The sequence below is a fragment of the Hibiscus syriacus genome, unplaced genomic scaffold (genome assembly GCF_006381635.1).
Source record: "Hibiscus syriacus cultivar Baekdansim isolate YM2019G1 unplaced genomic scaffold, ASM638163v2 tig00117012_pilon, whole genome shotgun sequence".
Lineage (NCBI taxonomy): Eukaryota > Viridiplantae > Streptophyta > Magnoliopsida > Malvales > Malvaceae > Hibiscus > Hibiscus syriacus.
Window position 1 is genome coordinate 3,309,909 of NW_024063524.1, and position 23,668 is coordinate 3,333,576.

Genomic DNA, 23,668 nt, shown 5'->3' on the forward strand with positions numbered 1-23,668 from the left:
GTGCATCGATGCACTTCATGTGCATCGATACACCTTGAACAAATTTCTGGGATTTATCCTTGATGCATCGGTACACATTGAATGTGCATCGATGCACATAGCCCAAAAATGTTATTTTGAGCACGAAAATCTCTTTATAATCCTCTCAACACTTCATAATTCACCTCCTTTTATATCCCTAACTTGCATACACTTACTTAAACAAATTATTATCCATTCAATACTTCTAAAACCTAGAAATCCAATTCTCCATATAGAATTTAAGAATCTCACTCAACTTCCAACATGTTCTTAATCTAATTCTAACACTTCCTATTCCTTAATTAGCTTGATAACAAGTCAAATCCCACTTCTAATTCTTATTATGAACTCTAATCCAAGATTTCACTTTTCTACTTCCTTTCTTTAATTCTTCATGTACTCTTCATCTTATGGTTTTAAGATAATCTAAGCTTTCCTTAAGCTTAGTTATCATATAATGATCAATAAGAAACCTTAAATCCATCACAAATTTGATCAACAAGAAAACTCACCTTTAGCTTTGGCTTCACGGTGGAGAAGAAGAAAGAAGAAGAAGAGAAATCTGGAAACTTTGGTCTTTCTCACTGGCTTCCACGTGGATATAAATCAATTCCCCCCTTCTTTGCTAATTGACCATACACCAAACATTTCAATCAATTCTTTAAACCTTTCAATTTATCCAATTTGGTCACTGAATTTTTAAATCTCACAATTTGACCACTAACCCGGTATGGAGGATGTTACAAATCTCCCTCCCTAAAGAAAATTCATCCTCGAATTTTCATTGAACGAACAGATGGGGGTATTGAAATCACATATCTTCTTCACGTTCCCACGTGGCTTCTTCTACCTTGTGATTTCTCTAAAGAACTCTGACCAACGGAACCGTTTTATTTCTCAATTGCTTAACTTCATGAGCCAATATTTTTATTGGTTCTTCTTCATAGGTCAAATCAGGTTGAACTTCTACTTGTTCTGGTGCAACGATGTGAGAGGGATCGGACCTATATCTTCGTAACATAGATACATGGAAAACATTATGGATTTTCTCCATTTCTGGTGGCAAAATGGTGGCAAAAATAACTGGTATGCCACTGGTCCTATTCTTTTAACAACTTCATATGGCCCGATGAATCTAGGACTTAGCTTTCCTTTCCGACCAAATCGTAATACTTTTTTCCATGGTGATACCTTCATAAACACTTTATCCCCAACTTCAAATTCAATCTCCTTTCTTTTAAGGATAGAATAGGACTTTTGCCAATCAAATGCCACTTTTAGGTTATGTTGAATTTCCCGAACTTTCTCTTCCATATCTTGAATCAAATATGGGCCAAGTACACTTCGATCTTTGAGCTCATACCAGTTTAATGGCGTACGACACTTCCTCCCATATAACACCTCATAGGGTGCCATTTATAACTATTGTTGTAAGAGAATTCCGCCAGTGGTAAAATATTTCTCCCATGACCCTTTAAACTCAATGACACATGCTCGCAACATATCTTCCAATATTTGAATAGTTCTTTCCGATTGTCCGTCTGTCTGGGGTGAAAAGCTGTGCTAAAATTTAAACGAGTCCCCAACGCTTCATGCAAGGATTTCCAGAATCTCAAGGTGAATCGAGGATCTCGATTAGAAATTATAGAAATAGGCACTCCATGCAATCTAATAATTTCTCTAATATACAATTCCGAATACTTTTCCATGGAGAAATCTGTTCTAACGGGAAGAAAATGTGCTGACTTGGTCAATCGATCAACAATTACCCAGATTGAATCTCTTTTGTTTGGAGTCAGGGGTAACCCCAAAACAAAATCCATTGTTACATTTTCCCACTTCCATTGTGGAATGGAAAGTGTTCGCAATAATCCAGACGGAACTTGATGTTCGACTTTGACTTACTGACATGTTAAGCACATGGACACAAATTCAGTAATGCTTCATTTCATTCCTGACCACCAATACCTATCTCTTAAATCTATATACATCTTGGTTCCACCCGGGTGCATCGTCAATGGACTACAATGATCCTCTACCAATAAATCCTTCTTCAACTCTTCATCGTCTGGTATCACAATTCTTTCTTTATAATACAATTTCCCATTAGACTTCACCTCAAAATCCTTACTTTCCTTATTCTTTACTTTCTCTATTCTTTTCAAACATATTTCATCTTGACTTTGCAATTCTCCTATTTGGTCCAACCATGATGATTTAAGTTTTAACTCTGCACATAGACCACCGTCTCTAGTCAAAGTTAACCTTGCATCCATAGACCGTAAAGCTGCAAACGTCTTTCTACTCAAAGCATATGCTACCACGTTAGCCTTTTTAGGATGATAGTCAATTATTATATCATAATCTCTTAAAAACTCGACCCATCTCATTTGTCTCAAATTAAGCTCTTTTTGAGTCATCGGGTATTTCAAGCTCTTATGATCCGTATACAAGTAACATCGTTCTCCATACAGATAATGACGCCAATTCTTGAGAGCGAACACCACTGCAACCATTTCTAAATCATGGGTGGGGTAATTCTTTTCATGTGATTTCAACTGTCTCGATGTATACGCTACCACCTTCCCTTCTTGCATTAATACACACCCCAACCCGTCATGGGACGCGTCACTATATACGACAAAATTTTTGCCAGATTCCGGTTGAACCAATACAGGAGTTTCTCTCATAATTCTCTTTAAAGTTTCAAAACTTTCTTGGCAATCCGAAGTCCAAATAAATGGTACGTTCTTTCCTATCAGCTTCGTTAAAGGCAACACTATCATCGAAAAATCCTTAACTAATCTTCGATAATAACCGGCAAGTCCAAGGAAACTCTGAACTTAGGATACATTCTTTGGAACTTCCCAGCCCATTATAGCTTTTATCTTTTGAGGGTCCACCCTAATCCCATCTGCAGAGATCACATGCCCCAAGAAAATTACTTCATTTAACCAAAATTCACATTTGGACAATTTGGCATAAAGCTTCTTATCTCTGAGAATTTGCAAAACTATTCGCAAATGTGCGTTATGCTCTTCAATGGACTTCGAGTAAACTAGTATGTCATCAATAAAGACAACAACAAACTGGTCCAAATAGGGATGAAAAATTCTTGTTCATGAGATCCATGAAAGCAACAGGTGCATTCGTTACTCTGAATGGCATTATAATGAATTCATAGTGACTGTATCTCGTTCTGAAAGTCGTCTTCAGAATATCTTTCTCCTGAATGTTCAATTGGTGATAACCCGAACGTAGATCGATCTTCGAAAATACCGAAGCTCCTTTTAGCTGATCAAACAAGTCATCAATGTGCGGGAGAGGATACTTATTCTTGATGGTCACCTTATTAAGCTGTCAATAATCAATGCAAAGACGTATTGACCCATCATTCTTCTTAACAAATAACACAGGAGCTCCCCAAGGCGACACACTTGGTCGAATAAATCCCTTCTCTAACAACTCTTGCAATTGATTCTTTAACTCTTGCAATTCTTTCGGAGCCATCCGATAAGGTGTCATAGCAATCGGAGCTGTTCCCGGCATTACTTCAATTTGAAATTCTACCTCTCTATCTTGAGGTAATCCTGGCAACTCAGCAGGAAAAACATCAGGGAATTCCCGAACTATTGAAATCTCATATAATCATTTCTCTTTAGCTCTTGTATCTATCACATTTGCAAGAAAACCTTGACATCCTTGTAGCAATAGCTTCTTAGCAGACATTAATGATATTACATTTGTTAAAGGATTAAACCTTTCACTAATCACACTTATTTTTATTCCTCCTGGACTCTTCAGGGTTACCTTTTTCGATCTGCAATTAACATCCCCATAGTAACGGAACAACCAATCCATTCTCAGAATCACTTCAAACTCGTCAAAGGGTAATTCCATCAGATTAGCAGGGAATTCAATTCCCTGAATCTTTATGGGACACCTCTTACAGACTTTGTTCACCCAAGCACTATGGCCTAAAGGATTAGTTACTATAATCTCATTACTCGTAGCTTCTAAGGGAATCCTCAATTCCTTTACTAACTTACTTGTAATGTAAGAATAATTAGAACCTAGATCAATCAGTACCAATACTAATTTATCATACAGCTGAAAAGTACCTGCTATAATATCAGGGTCATCACGGTCTTCACTTGTCTTTAAATTGTATACCCGTGTGGTTGACCGAACTTCAGGTTGAGCAGAGGATTCATATTGGTTCTTTCCTCTACCTCTTCCTCATCCTCTCTGTGAGGAAGAACCAACTCTCTCTAATGGTGCAGGTTCACTAACCATCAACGGATAATCCCGGATAAAATTTCCAGCATTTCCACATCGAAAACAAGTCCCAGCAGCCATCTGACATGCCCCAAAATGGTTTTTCCCAAAATGATGACACTGTCTTACTTGACCCTGGTTGGATCTCCCAGTACTAGATCCCACTGACTGTGTCTGTCTAGGCCTTGCCTGACTTGTTCCCCTAGCAGATGATGCAACTGATTTTGATCTAACTTGTGATCGAAATCCAGAGTCTTTTCCTCTTTTTGGTGGTGCTGAGTTAGAAGAAGCACATGTCCTCTTAGATGTCTGAACTCTTGAGTCCCCAAATCTCTCATTCTGAGCCCTTTCAAGAGCCTTTGCACGATTGATCACCTTTTGGAACGAGGAAAAATTCAATACTATCAGCATCTCTTTCAATCTAGGGTGTAAGCCCTCTACAAACCATTCACAAGCCTCTTTTTCAGTAGGCACAAGCTCAGATGCAAACCGATTTAGCTTGTTGAACTCGCATTCATGCTCATATACAAAGCAGTTCATCTGTTTCAAGTTCATAAACTCCTGCTTCATCTGCCGAATAAATTGATCTCCAATGTACTTGTTTTTAAATTCTTCTAAGAACAAAGACCAAGTCAACTGGTCACTTGACATCCTCATAATGACGTTCGCCCACCATATCCTCGCCTGACCCCTCAGTAAAGAGACAACTCCATCTAACTTCTCCACTTCATAACAGTGGAGACCATCCAACATGATTTTCAAATCATTTAACCATAGGTCTGCCGCAACCGGACCTTCCTCGGCTTCTCCCTTAAATTCGGGAGCTCCCAAACTTCTCAACTCTTTTGCTACATTCATTCTTTGAATTGTTGGGGCAGGAGGTTGAAGACGCGTCAGAATAGCGTCCAACGTCCTGAAGAAAGTGTCTTGGTCATCTACAGGAACTCCTTGAGATGTTTGTCCTTTACCTTGCCTGGCCAGGGCAGGTGAATTACTGCTTTCAGCAGGCCTATCTTCTCCGGCTTCACTTCGGGAGCTATTATACATCTAATAAAATAAACACATTATTCTATTAGCAAAACAGCATACTCATACTATACCAGATCAGAAGTTCTCACTATTTGTTAGCATGTATTCTATTTAAAGACTCTATAGACTCTGGTTTATGCCTAGAATCGACTAAACTTTAGCTCTGATACCATTAAATGTAACACCCTCAACCTATTACCCGACCCAGATATGAGTCCAGGATGTCACATTGACTAAACAAAACCATAATCTTAAAAAAACGATAAAACATTTGAACTTATATTATTAAAATACAATAATATACATATGTTAATACAAGTTTATCAAAATACTCAGAGCATACACAACTTGACCCTTTGATTACATCCCAACATTAATTTACATAACAAAAGGACCTACTGATTAAGTTGCCTCTGATATGATAGTTGAAGGAGTAGTGTTGTCCAGCTGCTTAACTTGTCTCGTTTACTTTCTCGGATCCTACGTGTGAAACACTCACACGCTAACTCATCGACTTAATGAGATAATATAATAATAATGACAACAAAGAAATGTAATGGAAATGCCATAATAAAATATAATGAGATGAAATCAAATACTTAACAATGCAGTTTATATCACCATGATCCTTACCTGTAAGCATAAATATATTAACATTCATGAATTCATATTAATAAGATTATTGGCCCATGATACCATACTGAGAACCTAAGGTATATGAGTACTGTGAGGTTGTGCACTATGATGTCACCACTGCTCATATAAATGCACCGAAGTGCCACATAGAATTGCACCGAAGTGCCTCGTAGAATTGCACCGTAGTGCCATATAAGATTGTCCCTAAGGACCACATAGATGATTCCTTAAGAATCATATACATATGCCAAGGATCAAGTATGTGTCTCAAAAGACCTCACACATGTTCCAAAGAATACATATATGTCCCGAAGGACCGCGTAGACCCTCTACTCTTGGCATGCCAACTATACATATAGTTCTCATCTACAAAACATGAGTTTTTCCCAAATTACATAATATATATCACATAGACATATCATTTCCTTACCTTCATCACATTGCTCATATAACTTTGCATACATATTCATTTAAAACATGTTACACAATGCACATAGTATGAATTCATATCATGCTTCACAATATGAAATGAATCATGCATCAATGTATTGAATCTAGACTTCTCACAAGTATAGAACTAATTATATCATTATAATCATGTTATGTATATGCACTCACCTATATTTCCTTATTTTTTCCTCGATCGATCCTACTAGGCAATTGTTCTGGAACTTATTTAGGCTTTGTATCTATATAGTAATTCATTGATACTTATCAGTATACTGATTAACATATTCTAAACTATCATTTCTTGGCTAAAAGAAAAGCCATTTTTATCTTTTAATGAAGGTATGCATCGATGCACTACACCATGTATCGATGCATCCCGTGATGGGTGCATCGATGCACTATCTATGCATCGATACATAAATCCTATTCGATGGTTGTATTTAAGGGGGTGCATTGATGCACTACTTGTGCATCGATACACTGATGGCATTCGATGTTTTTATTTTAAATTAGTGCATCGATGCACTTCATGTACATCGATACACCTTGAACAAATTTCTGGGATTTATCTTTGATGCATCGGTACACATTGAATGTGCATCGATGCACATAGCCCAAAAATGTTATTTTGAGCACGAAAATCTCTTTATAATCCTCTCAACACTTCATAATTCACCTCCTTTTATATCCCTAACTTGCATACACTTACTTAAGCTAATTATTATCCATTCAATACTTCTAAAACTTAGAAATCCAATTCTCCATATAGAATTTAAGAATCTCACTCAACTTCCAACATATTCTTAATCTAATTCTAACACTTTCTATTCCTTAATTAGCTTGATGACAAGTCAAATCTCACTTCTAATTCTTATTATGAACTCTAATCCAAGATTTCACTTTTCTACTTCCTTTCTTTAATTCTTCATGTACTCCTCATCTTATGGTTTTAAGATAATCTAAGCTTTCCTTAAGCTTAGTTATCATCTAATGATCAATAAGCAACCTTAAATTCATCACAAATTTGATCAACAAGAAAACTCACCTTTAGCTTTGGCTTCATGGTGGAGAAGAAGAAAGAAGAAGAAGAGAAATCTGGAAACTTTGGTCTTTCTCACTGGCTTCCCCGTGGATATAAATATCATCAACTAAGATTTAATTATTTTCCCTTATCAAAAGACTTATTTGCCCCTTTAATTCCCCCTTCTTTGCTAATTGATCCTACACCAAACATTTCAATCAATTCTTTAAACCTTTCAATTTATCCAATTTGGTCATTGAATTTTTAAATCTCATAATTTAACCACTAACCCAGTATGGAGGATGTTACAGGGAGCGTAGGTGCATCGGTACACTCTTAGGGTGCAACGATACACTATGTGTAAAATTCAAATATTTCGACTGTTATAAGACCTAGCGCATCGGTACATTTGGGGTGCATCGGTACAGTTGGGGTGCATCAGTACACTAATTACATTCGATGTTTCAAAAGAGCCAGGAGTGTATCAATTCATGATCTCTGCATCGGTACATAAAATGCATTCGAAATAGAGTGTGCATCGATACATCCAGTAGTGCATCGGTACATCCCTTTATGTTGAAAACATTTTTGTGTTTCGATATAACAAATTAGTTTAAATGAATTTTAAGATTTTACAAATGATTTTCTAAGTATATTCGATTTAATTAATCGAATATCAAATTATTACTCCAAGTCTTTTAAGATCAATTTCAAACCTTACTAAATGTGTAAAATTGTGTTTTATACTTTTGAAACAATTTTCACAAAGTATTTTGAACCAAAATCAAGCCTAAAATCAATTTTTCAGAGTGATGCACCGATGCACCAATCCATGCATCGATGCACCATGAATTAAATTGAACATCAAATGCATTTCATGCATCGATGCACTTACCATGCACCGATGCACTGAGGATTTTATGAAAACATCGAATGCATTTGATGCATCGATGCACCAACCATGCATCGATGCACTCTGGCTATTTTGAAACATCGAATGCACTTGATGCATCGATGCACTCTTAGTGCACCGATGCACTAAGGGTCCAACAGTCAAATATTTGAATTTTACACCGATGCACCGATGCATGATGCTCCCAACTGCTTTAATTAATTGTTTTCACACTTAAACGGCTCTATTGACTCCACTAATCATCTCCAACGTTCAAAAGTGATTCAAGGTGTATTTAAACAAGCTTAGAAGCCATTGATCAAGAATAAGAAACAACAAGCAACTAGAATCAATAGAGAATCAAAGAGAAAGCATCAAACCTCAAGTTTGTGCATTCAAGCCTATTTTTCATTCAATATTCAGTTTTCTTTCAAGAAAACTATTTGTACTCAATTGTATTCATTCTTGAGTGTTATTTTCTTTGTTCTAGAATTGTGCAAACAATCTACCTTGTGAGGATTTCCTTGTAAGTTTGCAAATTTGTAATCTTCTCTTTGGGAAAGAGTGTTCTCAAGAATTGGGGTATATTCTTGAGGGTGTTGTAAGGTTATCTCTTTGGCCTCAAAAGAAAGAACAAATTAGTGAATTTGTTGGAAAATCCTTAGTGTGGATAGCTAAGGTAGTGGACGTAGACTTTGATTGAGAAAGTCGAACCACTCTAAATCGTTGTGCAATTACTTTCAATTTTCTGCAAAAGTTTCCACAAAATTTTAATTGCCAATTCACCCCCTCTTGGCCGATTCCGTCAATCGATTAACTCAACACTTTATAAAATTGATTTTTGGCTCGATTTTGGTTCGAAATAATTTGTAAAATTTGTTTCAAAATTATTTTAAGTTTAAAATATATTTTTACACTTTAGTAAGTTTGAAATTGGCTTTTGATAAACTTGGAGTAATATTTGTGATATTCGAATAATTTAATCGAATATACTTTAAAATGATTATAAAATCTTAAATTTAATAACACTTAATTTGTTATATCGAAACATCAAAATGTTTTCAACAATTCCATATGCTTCGGCTATTGGTTATATCATGTATGGCATGATATATACTCGACCAGATGTATCGTATGCTTTAAGCATGACGAGTTTGTATCAAGCAAACCCTAGTGAAAATCACTGGGTTGCGGTTAAAAATATCATTAAGTACTTAAGAAGAACTAAGTATAAATTTATTGTTTATGAAGGGGAGGAAGAGCTTAAGATAAAAGGTTATACTTATGATAGCTTCCAAATTGACAAGGATGACTCACGATCACAATCCAGTTTTGTGTTTTGTCATAATGGAGGTGTTGTGAGCTGGAAAAGTTCGAAGCAAGACACATTAGTTGATTCTACAATAGAGGCTGAATACATTGCAGCTAGCGAAGCAACAAAAGAGGTTGTTTGGATCAAGAAGTTCATATCAGAAATAGGGGTTGTTCCCAGCATATCAGATGTTGTAGAACTTCGTTGTGACAATAATGGAGCCATTGCACAAGAAAAGGAACCCAAATCTCATCAACAATCCAAACATATTCTTAGGCGCTTTCATCTCATTCGAGAGATCATAGATCGAGGAGATGTGGAAATATGCAGAGTACACACGGATGACAACATTGTTGATCCCTTGACGAAGCCTCTTACACAGCAGAGGCATGATCATCACACTGAGTCACTCGGTATTAGATATGTGAGTGATTGGTCTTAATGCTAGTGGGAGATTGTTAGAGTATGCCCAAAGACCAATCATGTGATGATTGTAATATACATTTATTTACCGATTTTATTGAATAAAGGCATTGCCACTATTATGTTCAGTTATATGTTTGTGTTTAAAATAAACTAAAATATAATAAAGTCCATATAATAACATTATTATTATTATTAAAAGATCCATAGTCAAGTATCATTATGGGTATAGACAATAATAATACGCTTAAGCCTAACATATTATTGATTGATGACAACGAGTTGTCATTTACATAGAGATGTCAGAATTGATACATGATTATATTATTAGAGAACAATATATTGAATTGACCCACCATGAGCATATGTCTTGGATTATTATGTAATGGTCATAACATTGCTCATGGTGATGACTATATGTATGATCCTCAAACTTGAGATTAATGTTATCCCAACATATATTGTTGTATGTTTTGATACAGTTAAACATGCTCCGTAACTGTTGCACTATAAAGATTGTTATTGAATATATGTCGATATATGTAGTGGGTGTGTTTGATTAAGATATGATTTGTCCTTCCTACATAATAGGAAATATATCACATGTCACTTGATTGAGTGATACTAGAAATGCATGGTCATACTCGAATAAGTTGATATGAGATATAACAAATTATTCGTTAATTATAGTTTACTCTAGATATCAAGAAACAATAGATATGTTATACAAGTGTGACTATTCTAAGACTTGTATCTATTCTAGATATAATGGACAAAAGGATGTAATATATAAAAGAGTTAATCACGAAGATAATATGTTGAATCATAATTTCTTGTAACTTAGGTGACAATGATATATTTTTAGATGTCACTCATTGTATATAATATTAGAATTATTCTAATAATTACTACTAACGTTACAAGAACCTTCAGGTTCACACCCTAGGATTGAAATAAACAAATATATACAATTTGTTGCATGATATTAAAATATGTATGGAGTTAATATATGTATATTTGATATACATATGGTTTTAATTATCACGAATATAATAAGTAAACATTAAAAGAATGTAATTTTGATTACAACTTTTTTAATAAATATTTAATTCGAAATAATTAAATAAGATTTTAAATAAACGTTAAATATTATAATTCAGATTATAAGTCTTTAATGGATATTTATTTTGAATTAATTAAATAAGATTTTTTTTATTAATTCGAAATAACTTAAAATCTCTAAGAGGTTAGGGTAATTGATATATTTAAAAGTGATGTAAGGTCTAACAACCACTTCTTCTTCAGCCGTTTTTCTCAAAACTGCTTTTGGAAAAAATAAATTTTGCTCTCAATCGGGTGAACCAAGTAGAGGTTGCGACGTGTTTTCGTGAAGGCTTACGATTCAAATAGTTCGTGATCACCATTAGTCGTTGCTGCCTTTGCTGTTTTTCAAGGAACTCTTGTAAGTATTCGCATCCTTTCCTCTCGATTTCGGTTTTCCGTACTTGGATCGTTGGTGAGACCGTCGAATTTTGTTTCCGCTGCGTCATGGGGTGCACCGACGGTCCCAACACAAACCAAACAGGTTTCATTAGTCTTTTAATCCTTTTCAAGCACAACAAAGCTCATCATCGCCCAAAATATTATAAGTTCTCTCAAATAGGCGTAGTCTATAGTATAAAGCAACAGTTAATACAGAACTATGTACCTCATTATCAATGGCGGACACAAGGAGATAGAGATCATCAGGTGAAAAGAAAACCATAACATTTCCTAGGGAGATTGAAGCAGTATAGCAAGGGTTATTGGGTCTCTCCCTCAAGTCCCACATCTTCACATCTTTGTAAAATGAAGATGTAGCGAACATAAAAGGAGAGTGATGAGCAAATTTAGCGACATTAATAGCTTCTCGATGCATATTAGTAAACACTTGTAAACGTCTCCCGGTGCTAATGCCATATAGAGCAAAGCCTTTTGAGTACCCACTGGCAAGGAATTGGTCATCCGTTGCATTGACATGAACAGAAGTTAATTGTTTGAAATCTTCAAAATTAACTTTATCAGAACCACAAGATGCGCCTCCTAGTCTGGCCAGCATATGATTAACATCAAACAACTTCAAGCAACTGCTGTCGAATCCAGGTACAAGATGATTGTTTAACACAGAAAAATCAGTGATAGCCAAATTTAGAAGTAAAATAGATCAGCTGAAAATATAACAAGTTATTCTTTTATAATGCTCATGGTTGTTGCTTGAATGAATATCAGATTAAGCGATTAACTGCTATCTAATTCAACTCATTTATGTAGTGATATTCACAATATTATACTATAAAACACAAAATGCTTCTTAGAAAAAATTTTAGTTCAGGCTGGAAAAAATGGAGCACTTGTGTAATTAAGAACTATAGATAAAAAATATATAATCAGAAAATACCTTGGATGGATATTTCTTGAGCCAGCAGAGTCCTAGAACACTGTTAATCATTCCTACAGATGAATTATAACCGACAAGATTCCCAGTCTCATGATTGATAACGACTATTTCACCATCTAAAGTTCCCAAAGCCATAAGGCTGGAGTTGGAAGGATGGTACTCAAATTGCCTTGGACGAAGCCCTTATTTTCCCCTTTAGATATATGGCTAAAGCTGGATACAGGATGTAAGAAGGGCCAAATAGAAGAACCGAATCTAGCAGCACTAAGAGAACTTGAGAAGAAACATTGGCTCTTTCCATAACAATAAGTCTGCTTCAGTTTTGAAGAGTTTCGACAGTAAATACCACTTTTTCCCATTTCACGCTTCTGCAAAATGTTGACAACACTTTTTTTTTTTATGTTTGTATGGCAAGTACTCATAGAAGTCTGAAACGTTTCCCTCTCCTTCTCTGTGATCGGCAGATTATCTAATACAGCTAAACAAGGTAAGGAAGCAACCATGTACTCCCTATAATGTTTCTCAAAGCATATGGGTGAAGGATGATGCCAAATATCTTCCTTCAGTATGCCTGAAACATTCTTTGGTGACTGCTTCTGCACATGTAAAGGATAATCTGTTACATAAACAACAATTATAAAGAAATATAAACTTTTCTGATCACTATAGACAAATACTACAAGCATATTATCATCTTACCTCATTTTGCAATTTCAGCTCTGCAGATAAATTATGAAGCATTCCGGCTAAATTTTCCAATCGGTTTTGAAGGTAACCCAAAAACTTAGGTTCATCAACTTCCGATGAATCATAGCTTTTCAATGTATCAACTACAGTGCCAAAGAGTCTTCCTCAGATATTAATAGTATTTGAGCAGTCCTTGTCATCGAGATTTTCTTCCTCACTAGATGACACATGACAAGGTCCAGTATCCTTTCAACACAAACAATTTTGGAACCGTAGTTCCAACAAAGAAGGAAGTTTTGCTAGAACTTCGGTTGTTGTCCAGAGATTAGCAACTCTCGTCTCACACAGTGATAGATGCATCAGACTTGGCATGCAAGAAAAGCAGTCTTTTTGCAAACTAGTGAGTGAAGTACAGAAGTCCAAATTCAGTGTGTGCAATCGCATAAACCTTCCAATCATGTCGAGTTTTTGGATATTATTAGACCTCAACTTTAAAACACAGCAAGGTATACCAACATTGAAGAAATCCCTGAACAGTTTTCGTTATTGTCCAAATGGCATATACAAAGAACATCCTTGGAAACTAGCATTGTTTGATAACAGTAGAAAAATAGCTGGAAAAAATACATGCAATCATAACACATGAATTTATACAATGTCAATAATAAGCGGACCAATGGTAAAACGATATTCAACAGGATAATCATCAGACATTTTGCAATCTTATCGGTAACACTTATATACCAGCCTAAAGCATCATTGCAATGAAATTCCACAGATTCTTAGTAGAATCGTTGGGAGCTAGACAATAACTGGAAGATAACAAGTAATTGATCTTGGAAGTAATTAAAACTTAATTGTAAGGGATAGAAGCATTACAGACCGGAGAAAGTCCTTCTTTAGAGTTAGTCTCAGCTTTAGTTTGATTGCATTCATCAAAGAAAATACATGTTCTTCATTCAGGACAGAAGTTGTTCCATGATGGCGGACGTGAAAAGCATCGATATCAGACGAGTCTATATCTAGAAATACGTCGATCAGTGGAGGAATATCATCATTTTTCAACTGGTTTAGAGAAACCACAATGTTACAGTTCTCTTGACAAGAATTTTGAACCTTAGCCTGAATGAAAACAAAAAATCAATAAAATGCAGTGAAGACAGTCTCATCACTTAATACCCAAGAGTTTCATATGAAACCAGGAATGCTTGAAAATTGACCTCAGAAAACCATGATAGAACCGCGGAATTCGTAATAACATCATGCCTCCTACAGGAATCAAGATAACTAGCTACAAGAAACAAACAATATGGGAGTCAGCTAAGCTACAAAAGAAGAGAAAACATCGGAATCTGAATAAAAAGGGAGTCTTCTTCTCATGAACAATCTGTGATTTTGTTCCCAAATGTCAAAAATGGAACCCTTTCTAATTCTATGTCAAATTCTAACAAGCTAAAGCGAGCTTCCTAATCTAACTCGAACTCTATTTAGCTCCAATTTCACAGTGTTAACAGTTTTCACCTGGATTACACCCTATGAATGACATTCCCAAAATAATTATTGAACCCCAAAATTATTCTAAATCGAAAATACTACGTCGCACATTCACTACTTCAAATATCTACAAATTCTAAACTCCAGGTTTCCTTTTCAGGTCAACTCCATAACTGCATGTTTCCCAAAAACATACAGTAGAACCAGTGGAAAACAAAAGAGAGAAAACTTGAAACAAGGAAAAAAAAGGTACCAATTCTGTAAACTGGAAACATCCATGAAAATCAAGTTCCCCCCCGCCCCCAAAGTTAACTGTTGTTTCTGCAATTGGCAGCCGCAACAACTGCAATCTGCAATCGGATTTGGTAAAGATGGAATATATAAAAGGAAGACTCTCGACTTTGTGATAAGCGAAGTGACGTCTCAGCAACGACAATGGATTAGGAAAGAACAAGATTTAGCAATTAGCTGCCATTAACTCAGTGCAATCTTTGCTTGCTCTGTTCATAATGAGAGTCGTACGTACGTATTTGTCTGTTAGCCTTTGGCGCATGATTTTTCTCTTTGTGGGTCCATTTGGACCACTTCCTAGTTCCTACACCTTCATTCCCTCGCCCGTCTTTTAAATTTGGGTTAATAAAACCTTTGACCCTTTACTTTGATTTTAATATGCATTCTTGGCCTCTGATTTTAGCATTATGTTATATTTGCCCTTTGGCTTTAACTTTCTTCTATAATTTAGCCCTTGGTTTTTTAATATAACTTTTTCCTTAATAAAATATTTTAATTTAAATTAAATTATAATTTAAAATATTAATCATAACTCTTTAGATCATTTTAAATTTATAAATAAGTTTTTAATTATTATTTTAAAATGCAAAAAAATAATTAAGAGAAACACTGCATATCAAAGCTAAACTCAATGGTCAAATTGTATTTCAAAAAAGTTAGGAGAAAAATTGCAGCTCAATGCCAAATTAGGTGCCACCTTGCAACTCAAAGCTAAAATCAAAGGCCAAACTACAACAACAACAAAAAAAAAACAAAATCAGGGGCCAAACGGAACATTAATCCTTTAAACATAAATAAACTACTAATTAACTATTGTTGTTTTAAAGTTATATTTAATAAACTGAAAAAATAAAAATAATAGTTTTACTCGGGTAATAAAATTTTACAGTGTCAATATATCAAATAATTGTGCATATTAAAATTAATAAATAAAAATAAAATTATTTTTATTATTAAAAATTATAATTTTCCTAAAATATAACTGTTTTGTTCTACACCGACAGCAAGTGTGGTGTACATGAGCCGCTCATAGCCATAAGGCCATTATCATTTTGTTCTAAGATTTTGTATTATGATATCCATATGTTTCATAATAAATTTAAAAATAAAAATATCTTTTTCTATAATCATAAATATTTAATCTACTAATTGACTAGTTCAAACTAAATATTATAAAGATTTACTTTAAATGATTATTAAGTACTATAAAAATTCACTTTAAGTGGTTATTTTAATTAATTTTTTTTTTTGGTTGTCCTCCTCATTTTCAAGGTTTTCGTCTGGAATAATTCAGAAAGGCTCGGGTCATACACCTAGTTTTGTTGAGTGAGTCTCCCAATAGGGATTTTCTGCATACACAAGGACTCCAACTCGAAACTTACTTAAACGATATCAAGTTGTTTATCACTTGAATCAAACTCATTGATGTTATTATATTTTATTTATTCAAATCATAATATCATGATTTAGTTTTTTTATAAACCTGGAGTGAAATAAGATAGTATGTGTTCAAAGACTTTCAATCATTTGATAATAAAAACTGATACCTTAACATATGGGGTGCTTAAACTTAAGGATTTAAAAAATAACAACTCTAAACTCTAATAATTTAAAATTTAAATATTAAAAGACATATCATCCCATACAATTAGACCAATCAATTATTAAAAGATAAAATAATAATTATTAAATAATTGAGATCTGTTAGCATGTCCACGTTTGTGTGAGGATGAACATGTTACCCTCTAATCTTTCTCATAATAATTATATATTTTTTAATTGTATTCAACTTAAAAATTTATTTATGCTCACACCACATATTAAAAAATTGTATTGATGATATATGTGTGAGGGTGTATATATAACTCAAAATGATGACGTATTATGTTATGTATGTTAAAATGATGATGTGATATATGTTACATCATTAATTGAATATATATAAAAATAACACATTAAAAATATATGTTAATTGTTAATTAATTATTAGTCAACTAACCTTCAATATAATTATTTTAATCTAAAATTAAAATATTTTAAAAACATAAAAGATAAATGATCATTTATACAAATATGTTTTATTTTGTCTCTATACTTATTAGAAAGTAGTTGTAAGTAATGAACAACTTTAGTTTTGGGTTAGTTAATAACTTTGTTAGTCCAACCAATAAGACCTCGTTTTGTATGATTTTCTAAAATTATTTTTAATTAAAAAACTTGTTTCGACAGTAAAATCAATGTCAAAAAAGTAAAAGATAAAAAAATTATGCTAGAAACGATGGTTTCAAACTAATCACAAAAGTTATGATTTTTAGCTTTTTCATTTTTAATTTAGTGTTTGGAATCAAATTATAATTTTACTCATATTAATACATGAGATCTATTCAATTATATATTTATATTTTATTTTAATAATTTAATATTAACATCCTTAAAAAATAATTTATTACATAATAATTTATTTTAATTACTTAAAAATAAATAAAATTAATGATTTATTTATTGAAAGATTAATAGTGAGTTATTATAAAATATATTTTTATTTTTATATTTTTATTATAATTTAAATTGATATATTTTATATATAATAATAATATCCCAAATAGTTAAATTATAAACTCACTTTATATTTTCATACATAATGTCTACAATGGAGATTTTATTCCTTCAAATTCATTTTTTAACAACAATCTCAAACATTTAAATTTTGAACTATAATTTTAACCATCACTTTTGAAACTTTTATAATACTTTTAAAAATCATTTTTCAAAAGATCTGTCAAATTGACTATAAGTTTACTTGTTAGGTCGACGTGTTAAATTTGTTACACATGCCTGTATATTTGATGTACTGGGCTAGTGGGCTTAGGCTAGTTAGGCTTATATTTTGTATCAATGAAAAGTTTGACTCGTTAGGCTTATTTTGTATCATGAAAAAAAAATGTTTGCTATTTGTTTGAGAAATCCTAAATTATTGTCACTCTCATTCTCTTCTCTCATATGATAAGTTATGTTCACCTCCGTTCACTTTTCCGATCATCACTGTAACCCTAACAGTCGTTACAATGTATAGAAGGTTGTAAATTTGAGCATATTTAAGTATTGAAAAAAATTATAAAAATAATTTAATTTATAGGTAAGAAGAAGAGTACTTAATTGTGGAGTTGATATTGATATGATCGTCATACTTTTAATTTTAACGATCACATAATTATTTAAGTGATTTCATAATAGGACTATTGTTAATTACTGACGAGTCAAAGATTCACATAATTAAGTGGCTGCTAAGATCACTTAAGTAGTTGCCATCATATTGCCAAATTAAAAATATGATAGTTATATCAACATTAATTAAGTGATCATTTAAGTAGTTTGTCCTAAGAATAAATTTAGATTATTTATACATTATAGTAAAAATACTTTTTTAATCAAAATTTGTACTTTTCAATGCAAACTTTAGTTTTTTAATAAAAGAATCAAGAGAACCGAAAAGAGCAAAAGGATTTTCGTAGTTGTGAATTATAAAATGGGAAGGAAAAAGAAGAAAAGCATATCCTAAAAACCAATATAGTCCAAAATCCAAATAGAAATAAAGTAATGAAAATTACAAGAGGAAAACAAGAAACTCAAACTTTCCCCAAAGAATACACGAAGCAAATGTGGCAGAGTAAAATGAATATAGTAGCATCACATGAGAAATAAATTAATAAAATAAAATAAAGCAGAGCATCAAAGCCAAAGTCTCTCCCAGATCAAAGCAATGACTGCCCATCCCAATGCCAATCCTCCTGTTATCTTCTGCACGCTATTCATCTTCTCTGCTCCACTCTGCAATTTTTTTTATATAAATATACACAAAATTAGTATCGCAGGTACCATTCATCGTCTTCGTGTATAATATGATTTCGTTGACTCATTTGGTTGGAGCCAAAACGAGATCAACACTCCATTTTGAGCCACAGTTCAGATTCTAAATTATAAGCTTTGAGCCACAGTTACAAAATTACGCCGTGTAGCTAGTCTAAATTTTCAGATCTGGTGAAGCGGATTGTGGTGCGATAACTTATAAGCCAAACAGATTGAAATGTGAAAAGAGAGTCAAATGTACCTCATCCGCAGCGACGGAAGGGCCTGGAGAGAAAGCGTCGAGGCTAGGTCCGGGAGCTCCGGTAGTGGAGCTGGAGGTCCAAGTAGATCAGGTGAAGGAGCGGGAGCATTGTGTTTCTTAGACTTCTTCTTGCTCTTACTCTTGCTTGGAGCTGGTGCGGGAACCTCAGCAGTGGTTGGTGCCGCAGCGGGGGGAGAGGTAGAGCTCTCCGGAGGAGTTGTCGGTGCAGCAGCGGGGGGAGATTTTGCTGGAGGAGAGCTCACAGGGACTGGAGCCGGAGGAGAACTTTCTGGTGTAGCAGCCAGTGGTGAAGAAGCTGGAGCCGCTGCGGACTTCGCCGGAGCCGCAGCTGGTGCTGAAGAAGCCGGAGCAGATTTAGATGGAGCTGGAGCTGCTGCGGACTTTGCCGGAGCCGCAGCCGGTGGTGAAGAAGTTGGTGGAGAGGTAGTAGGAGCAGCGGTTGGAGCTGGGGTTTTAGGTTTACTCACAGGAGCAGTGGCGGGAGTAGCCGCTGCCGGTGGAGCTTTAGTGGGCGCGGCCTCCGGAGCTTGGGCGCCGACACCAGCTACTACCACAATGCAAATTAATAGAACGGTAAACTCGCTTCTGCAATGCATCTTTCTCTTAATTTTTTCTTAAGGTATCTTTCTTTGAGAGTAGAGACTGAAGTGAACAATGAAGAAAAATAGTGGCAGAGAGATTATAAATAATTGAAAATGAGACCCCACAATCACATGGGCTGGATATAGCCGTTGGATAAAGGATACCGGCAACCACAAGCATCGAACAATAAAACAAGGGTACATGTGTCGTGTGTCTATTGAAGTTATTTTTGCCGTATTTTTCTAATGTAATCATTGTGTTAAGCCTTAGGATAAATATATCTATTTGGTACCAAATTTTGCCATTTTACGTGTAAAGTGAAATATTATATTTTTGAACAAATTATTCGTAAGGCAACTAAATCATTATTCATTTTCATTTTTATCATAATTTTAAAATTTTATTAAATTACTCAACTGTTAATATTATACTTTTGGACAAATTATTCATAAGGCAACTAAATATTATATTTTTAGAGAAGTTGTTCGTCATTATTATTTAGTAGAAATGTTGATGTGATTATGAATAACTGTTGAGAGCACTAAAGCACGAATCTTGTGAATGGAATGCCCACACTTAACTAATGAGCTAACCTAAACATTTGTTTCATTTTGATTACTTTATTTTTTTGGGTAATCTATGTCAAATACCACTTATTTTTATGCTCGGGGTCGAAAATACCACTGACGTTTTAATTTTGTCAATTTTAACACGGACGTTTATGTTTCACTTTAATTTTGCCACTCTGCCGTTAATCCGTTAACGGCACGATGACATGACATGGATGGGTCGTGACGGTGATGACATGGACGGCTTTTTTAAAGTTATTTAGTCCACATAGCATCTGTATTACCTGAGAAAAGTTGGAGATTCGCCACCACAAAACTTCGATTTCTTCACCACCACAAAACTCTCCCTCACTCTATTGTCCACCGTGCACAGTATCATCCATTGCAAGAAGCTCGACAACCTCGCTGGCTATTCGCTCTTCGATGACGAAAATCTTATAGTGTACCTTTTTGTCTTCTTAATTTTCTTTGGTTTCTTCTTGCTTTGCCTCGTAGGCTTTGTTTCCAGTATAATTTTTAAGTTGGTGTTGAACATCTCTGAGTGGGAATCAGTGGAGAAGCTCCTCGAAGATGAAATAAGGGTTTTCATTTCTCTGTCGTTAATACCATAGTCTTCAAAACTTCCGCTGGTAAATAATCCACTCTCGACCGACGAGGTGCTCATCCGATTTTTCGACGTCGTTTTACTTTTTCTACATCGTCATTTTTTCTTTACCGTGTTGGGAGGCACTAGATGTGGAGTTAAATCGTCATTGTTTTCAAAGGTATTGTATAATTTACGACGGGGCCATTTGTTATCGTCGTAAACTTTCGCTATAGCGTGGCATATGTCTTCTTTTTCCTAGGGGAACTCCAATGTCGACGGCGGTGATGATTCAAGACGGCCACTCTAGTGGAAAGTACATAAGTAGCAACAGAGACCATCGATCTACCATGACTGAAGAGATTGACGGTGAAAACAGTATAACCCCAAGTGGAAAAACTGATGCAAATCTTTTGGATATTAAACATAATACTTAACCATTGAGCTACCTTATATTTCTTTGTTGGTTTTTCTATAAAAGGTTTTAATGATGCTTGAAAAAAACTGATGATATTGCACCGTATAAGATGTTGTGACTGAGATCTAGAACTTGTAAGAACCTAATATTGTCGATGTTGTCTAGGATATTGTTCCTCATCAAGAGCTCGACGAGAGATAATGGAAACGTTGATGGGACTTGGCTGGATACGTTGTTATTGCTAGAGTCGAGAAAGTAAAGCTTTCTGAGTGAACCCAGATCAGGAAACTCACCGGAAATGTAGTTTCGTTGGATTTCGAGTCGTTTCAAGCGTGTTAGGTTGTTAAAGCTTGAAGGAATTGGTCCATGGAGATGGTTGTGGTCAAGGTAGAGTTCTTTAAGGTGAGGGAGTAAGCCAAGAACGGCGAGTATTTCAACGATGACTGAGTTCCCTGAGAGACCTAGTCGACTCAAGCGTGTTAAATTGGAGAACGAGTCAGGAACTCGAAGCAAACCAGAGATGAGTGTATCACACCTGAGGCCGCAAGTAAAGTGGCCAGTAAAGATGTTGTCGTATGGGTCAATAGAGAAATCCCAGGAGCTCAATCAATATCTGGAGCAATAGAAGAAGGTCCACATTATTTTTCAGATCTTTGAGAACTTGTACATCTGTTGGGTGTGTTCTTGAATTTACTAAAAGCAACAACTTTGAGAATATGGTGATGAAAACAAGAGAATGTAGATGGAGATAAAGGATACTAGATATCGATGCCAGGGGTTAAACAATAATTTTATTTAGGGTTCAAGCATTATTAACTGGAGTTTTAAAATTTTAAAACTTTTATAGAAAACATAACAGAAAAAATATAATGTAGTTCAATAGTTAAGCATTCAGTTTAATTTTAAGGGTTTGGGGTTCAAATCCCTCTAGTTGCATAATATTTCAATAATTTTTTCAAGCAAAACGATGTCATTTTGTCTTTATTGAGCATCAAAATAGTTGTGTTGAAATGACGTCGTTTTGGTAAGGCATCCACATCATCACCGTCAGGGCCCGTCCATGCCATGTCATCGTGTCGTTAACGGATTAACGGCATAGTGGCAAAATTGAAGTGAAACATAAAAGTCCGTGCTAAAATTGGCAAAATTGAAACGTCAGTGGCATTTTCGATCCCGAGCATAAAGATGAGTGGTATTTGACATAGATTACCCTTTTTTTAAATAATAATATTTTGATCAATTATATTATATTTTAATTCTAATTAATTTAATGATTTATCATGTTAGTAAAAAAATTAATTTTAAATTTAATTCTTGGACTTTTAAAAGTTTTTTCACTCTCTTCAAAAAGAAAACCTAAATCCTCTTCATATTAAAAGAAAAACCTCTAATTCTAATCCTCATTCTGGTTGCTACATACATCATCGTCACCCATAGATTGTCAAGACCATTACAGGCTTACAGCGGGCTAACCTCCAAATCTAGGTTAGATGACAATGAATATGTTGGGAAGGGAAAATAAGGAGAGGCAAAATATAAAAGAGTTGAAGGGGGTGTGATTTCGTTAACCTCTATGAGTAGAGGTTTGTTGGTTTTTATACTATTTGGGAAAATGGTGGTGTACGACATGGTGAAATAGAGGGTGTCAAAGGCTTTTCCAACATCAGTTTTTGAAAAAAATGCAAAGCATGGTGTGGTGAAATATAGGGTGTTGAGGCGGTTTTTTTTGCAACAGTTTGTGAAATATAGGATCTATGTTATTTTTATGGAATACACGTGTCTATTTTGAAATTCAAAATTTCTTTCTTAATATTTGATTTTTTTATCAATTATTTATTTTATTGATTGTATTAACCTTAAAATTTTATTTATGCTTGTGTATAAATATTAATATGTTATTAATATACGTGTAATCTTAAAAATACTTATGAATCTATCATTACACATAGCATGGAGAAGTAGACGGTGTGACTGTTGATGGGTTTTCAGCAGCAATTTGCACACTCGCAAGTGAATGAGAAAGACAATGTTGATGCGTTTGGTAGGTTGACGGCTGGAGCCTTGGTTACCCAGATAACTCCAAATCTTCTTGGAGTTCCATTTCCTTGAATATATACTATTAGAGAATTAATTATAATAGTTTTTTTATATTTTAAATTTTGTAATTAATTATAATATCATTATAATTAGTTGTAATCTCCCAACTCTAAGCTAGTTTTCTATTTTTGTGCTTTGGGTAACTTTACGGCAATGCCCAATCTTGTGTATATATATTCACTCTTAATCAATGGAAATGTCAAGCCATTGTTTCTCAATATTCTTCTCTCTATTTCAACATGGTATCAAGAGTTTAATCTTTCTGGGCATATTTTCCTCTTCTTCTTTTTTCAGAAACACGACGATTCTTCATATATAT

The 23,668-nt window shown here is 34.4% G+C and overlaps 1 protein-coding gene and 2 pseudogenes across 1 annotated transcript; all 3 read right to left on the reverse strand.

Annotated features, from left to right (window-relative positions):
* Positions 1–13,204: 13,204 nt before the first annotated feature.
* Positions 13,205–15,163, reverse strand: LOC120195381. Its single transcript, XM_039197424.1, has 4 exons — positions 14,934–15,163; positions 14,407–14,477; positions 14,070–14,308; positions 13,205–13,715 (listed from the first exon to the last, which is right to left on the reverse strand). The coding sequence occupies exons 1-4, from the start codon at positions 14,953–14,955 to the stop codon at positions 13,436–13,438; spliced, it is 612 nt and encodes a 203-aa protein (XP_039053355.1). The 5' UTR covers positions 14,956–15,163; the 3' UTR covers positions 13,205–13,435.
* Positions 15,164–18,633: 3,470 nt separating this feature from the next.
* On the reverse strand, positions 18,634–19,742 carry LOC120195379 (annotated as a pseudogene).
* Positions 19,743–21,318: 1,576 nt separating this feature from the next.
* LOC120195378 lies at positions 21,319–23,353 on the reverse strand (annotated as a pseudogene).
* Positions 23,354–23,668: the final 315 nt, after the last annotated feature.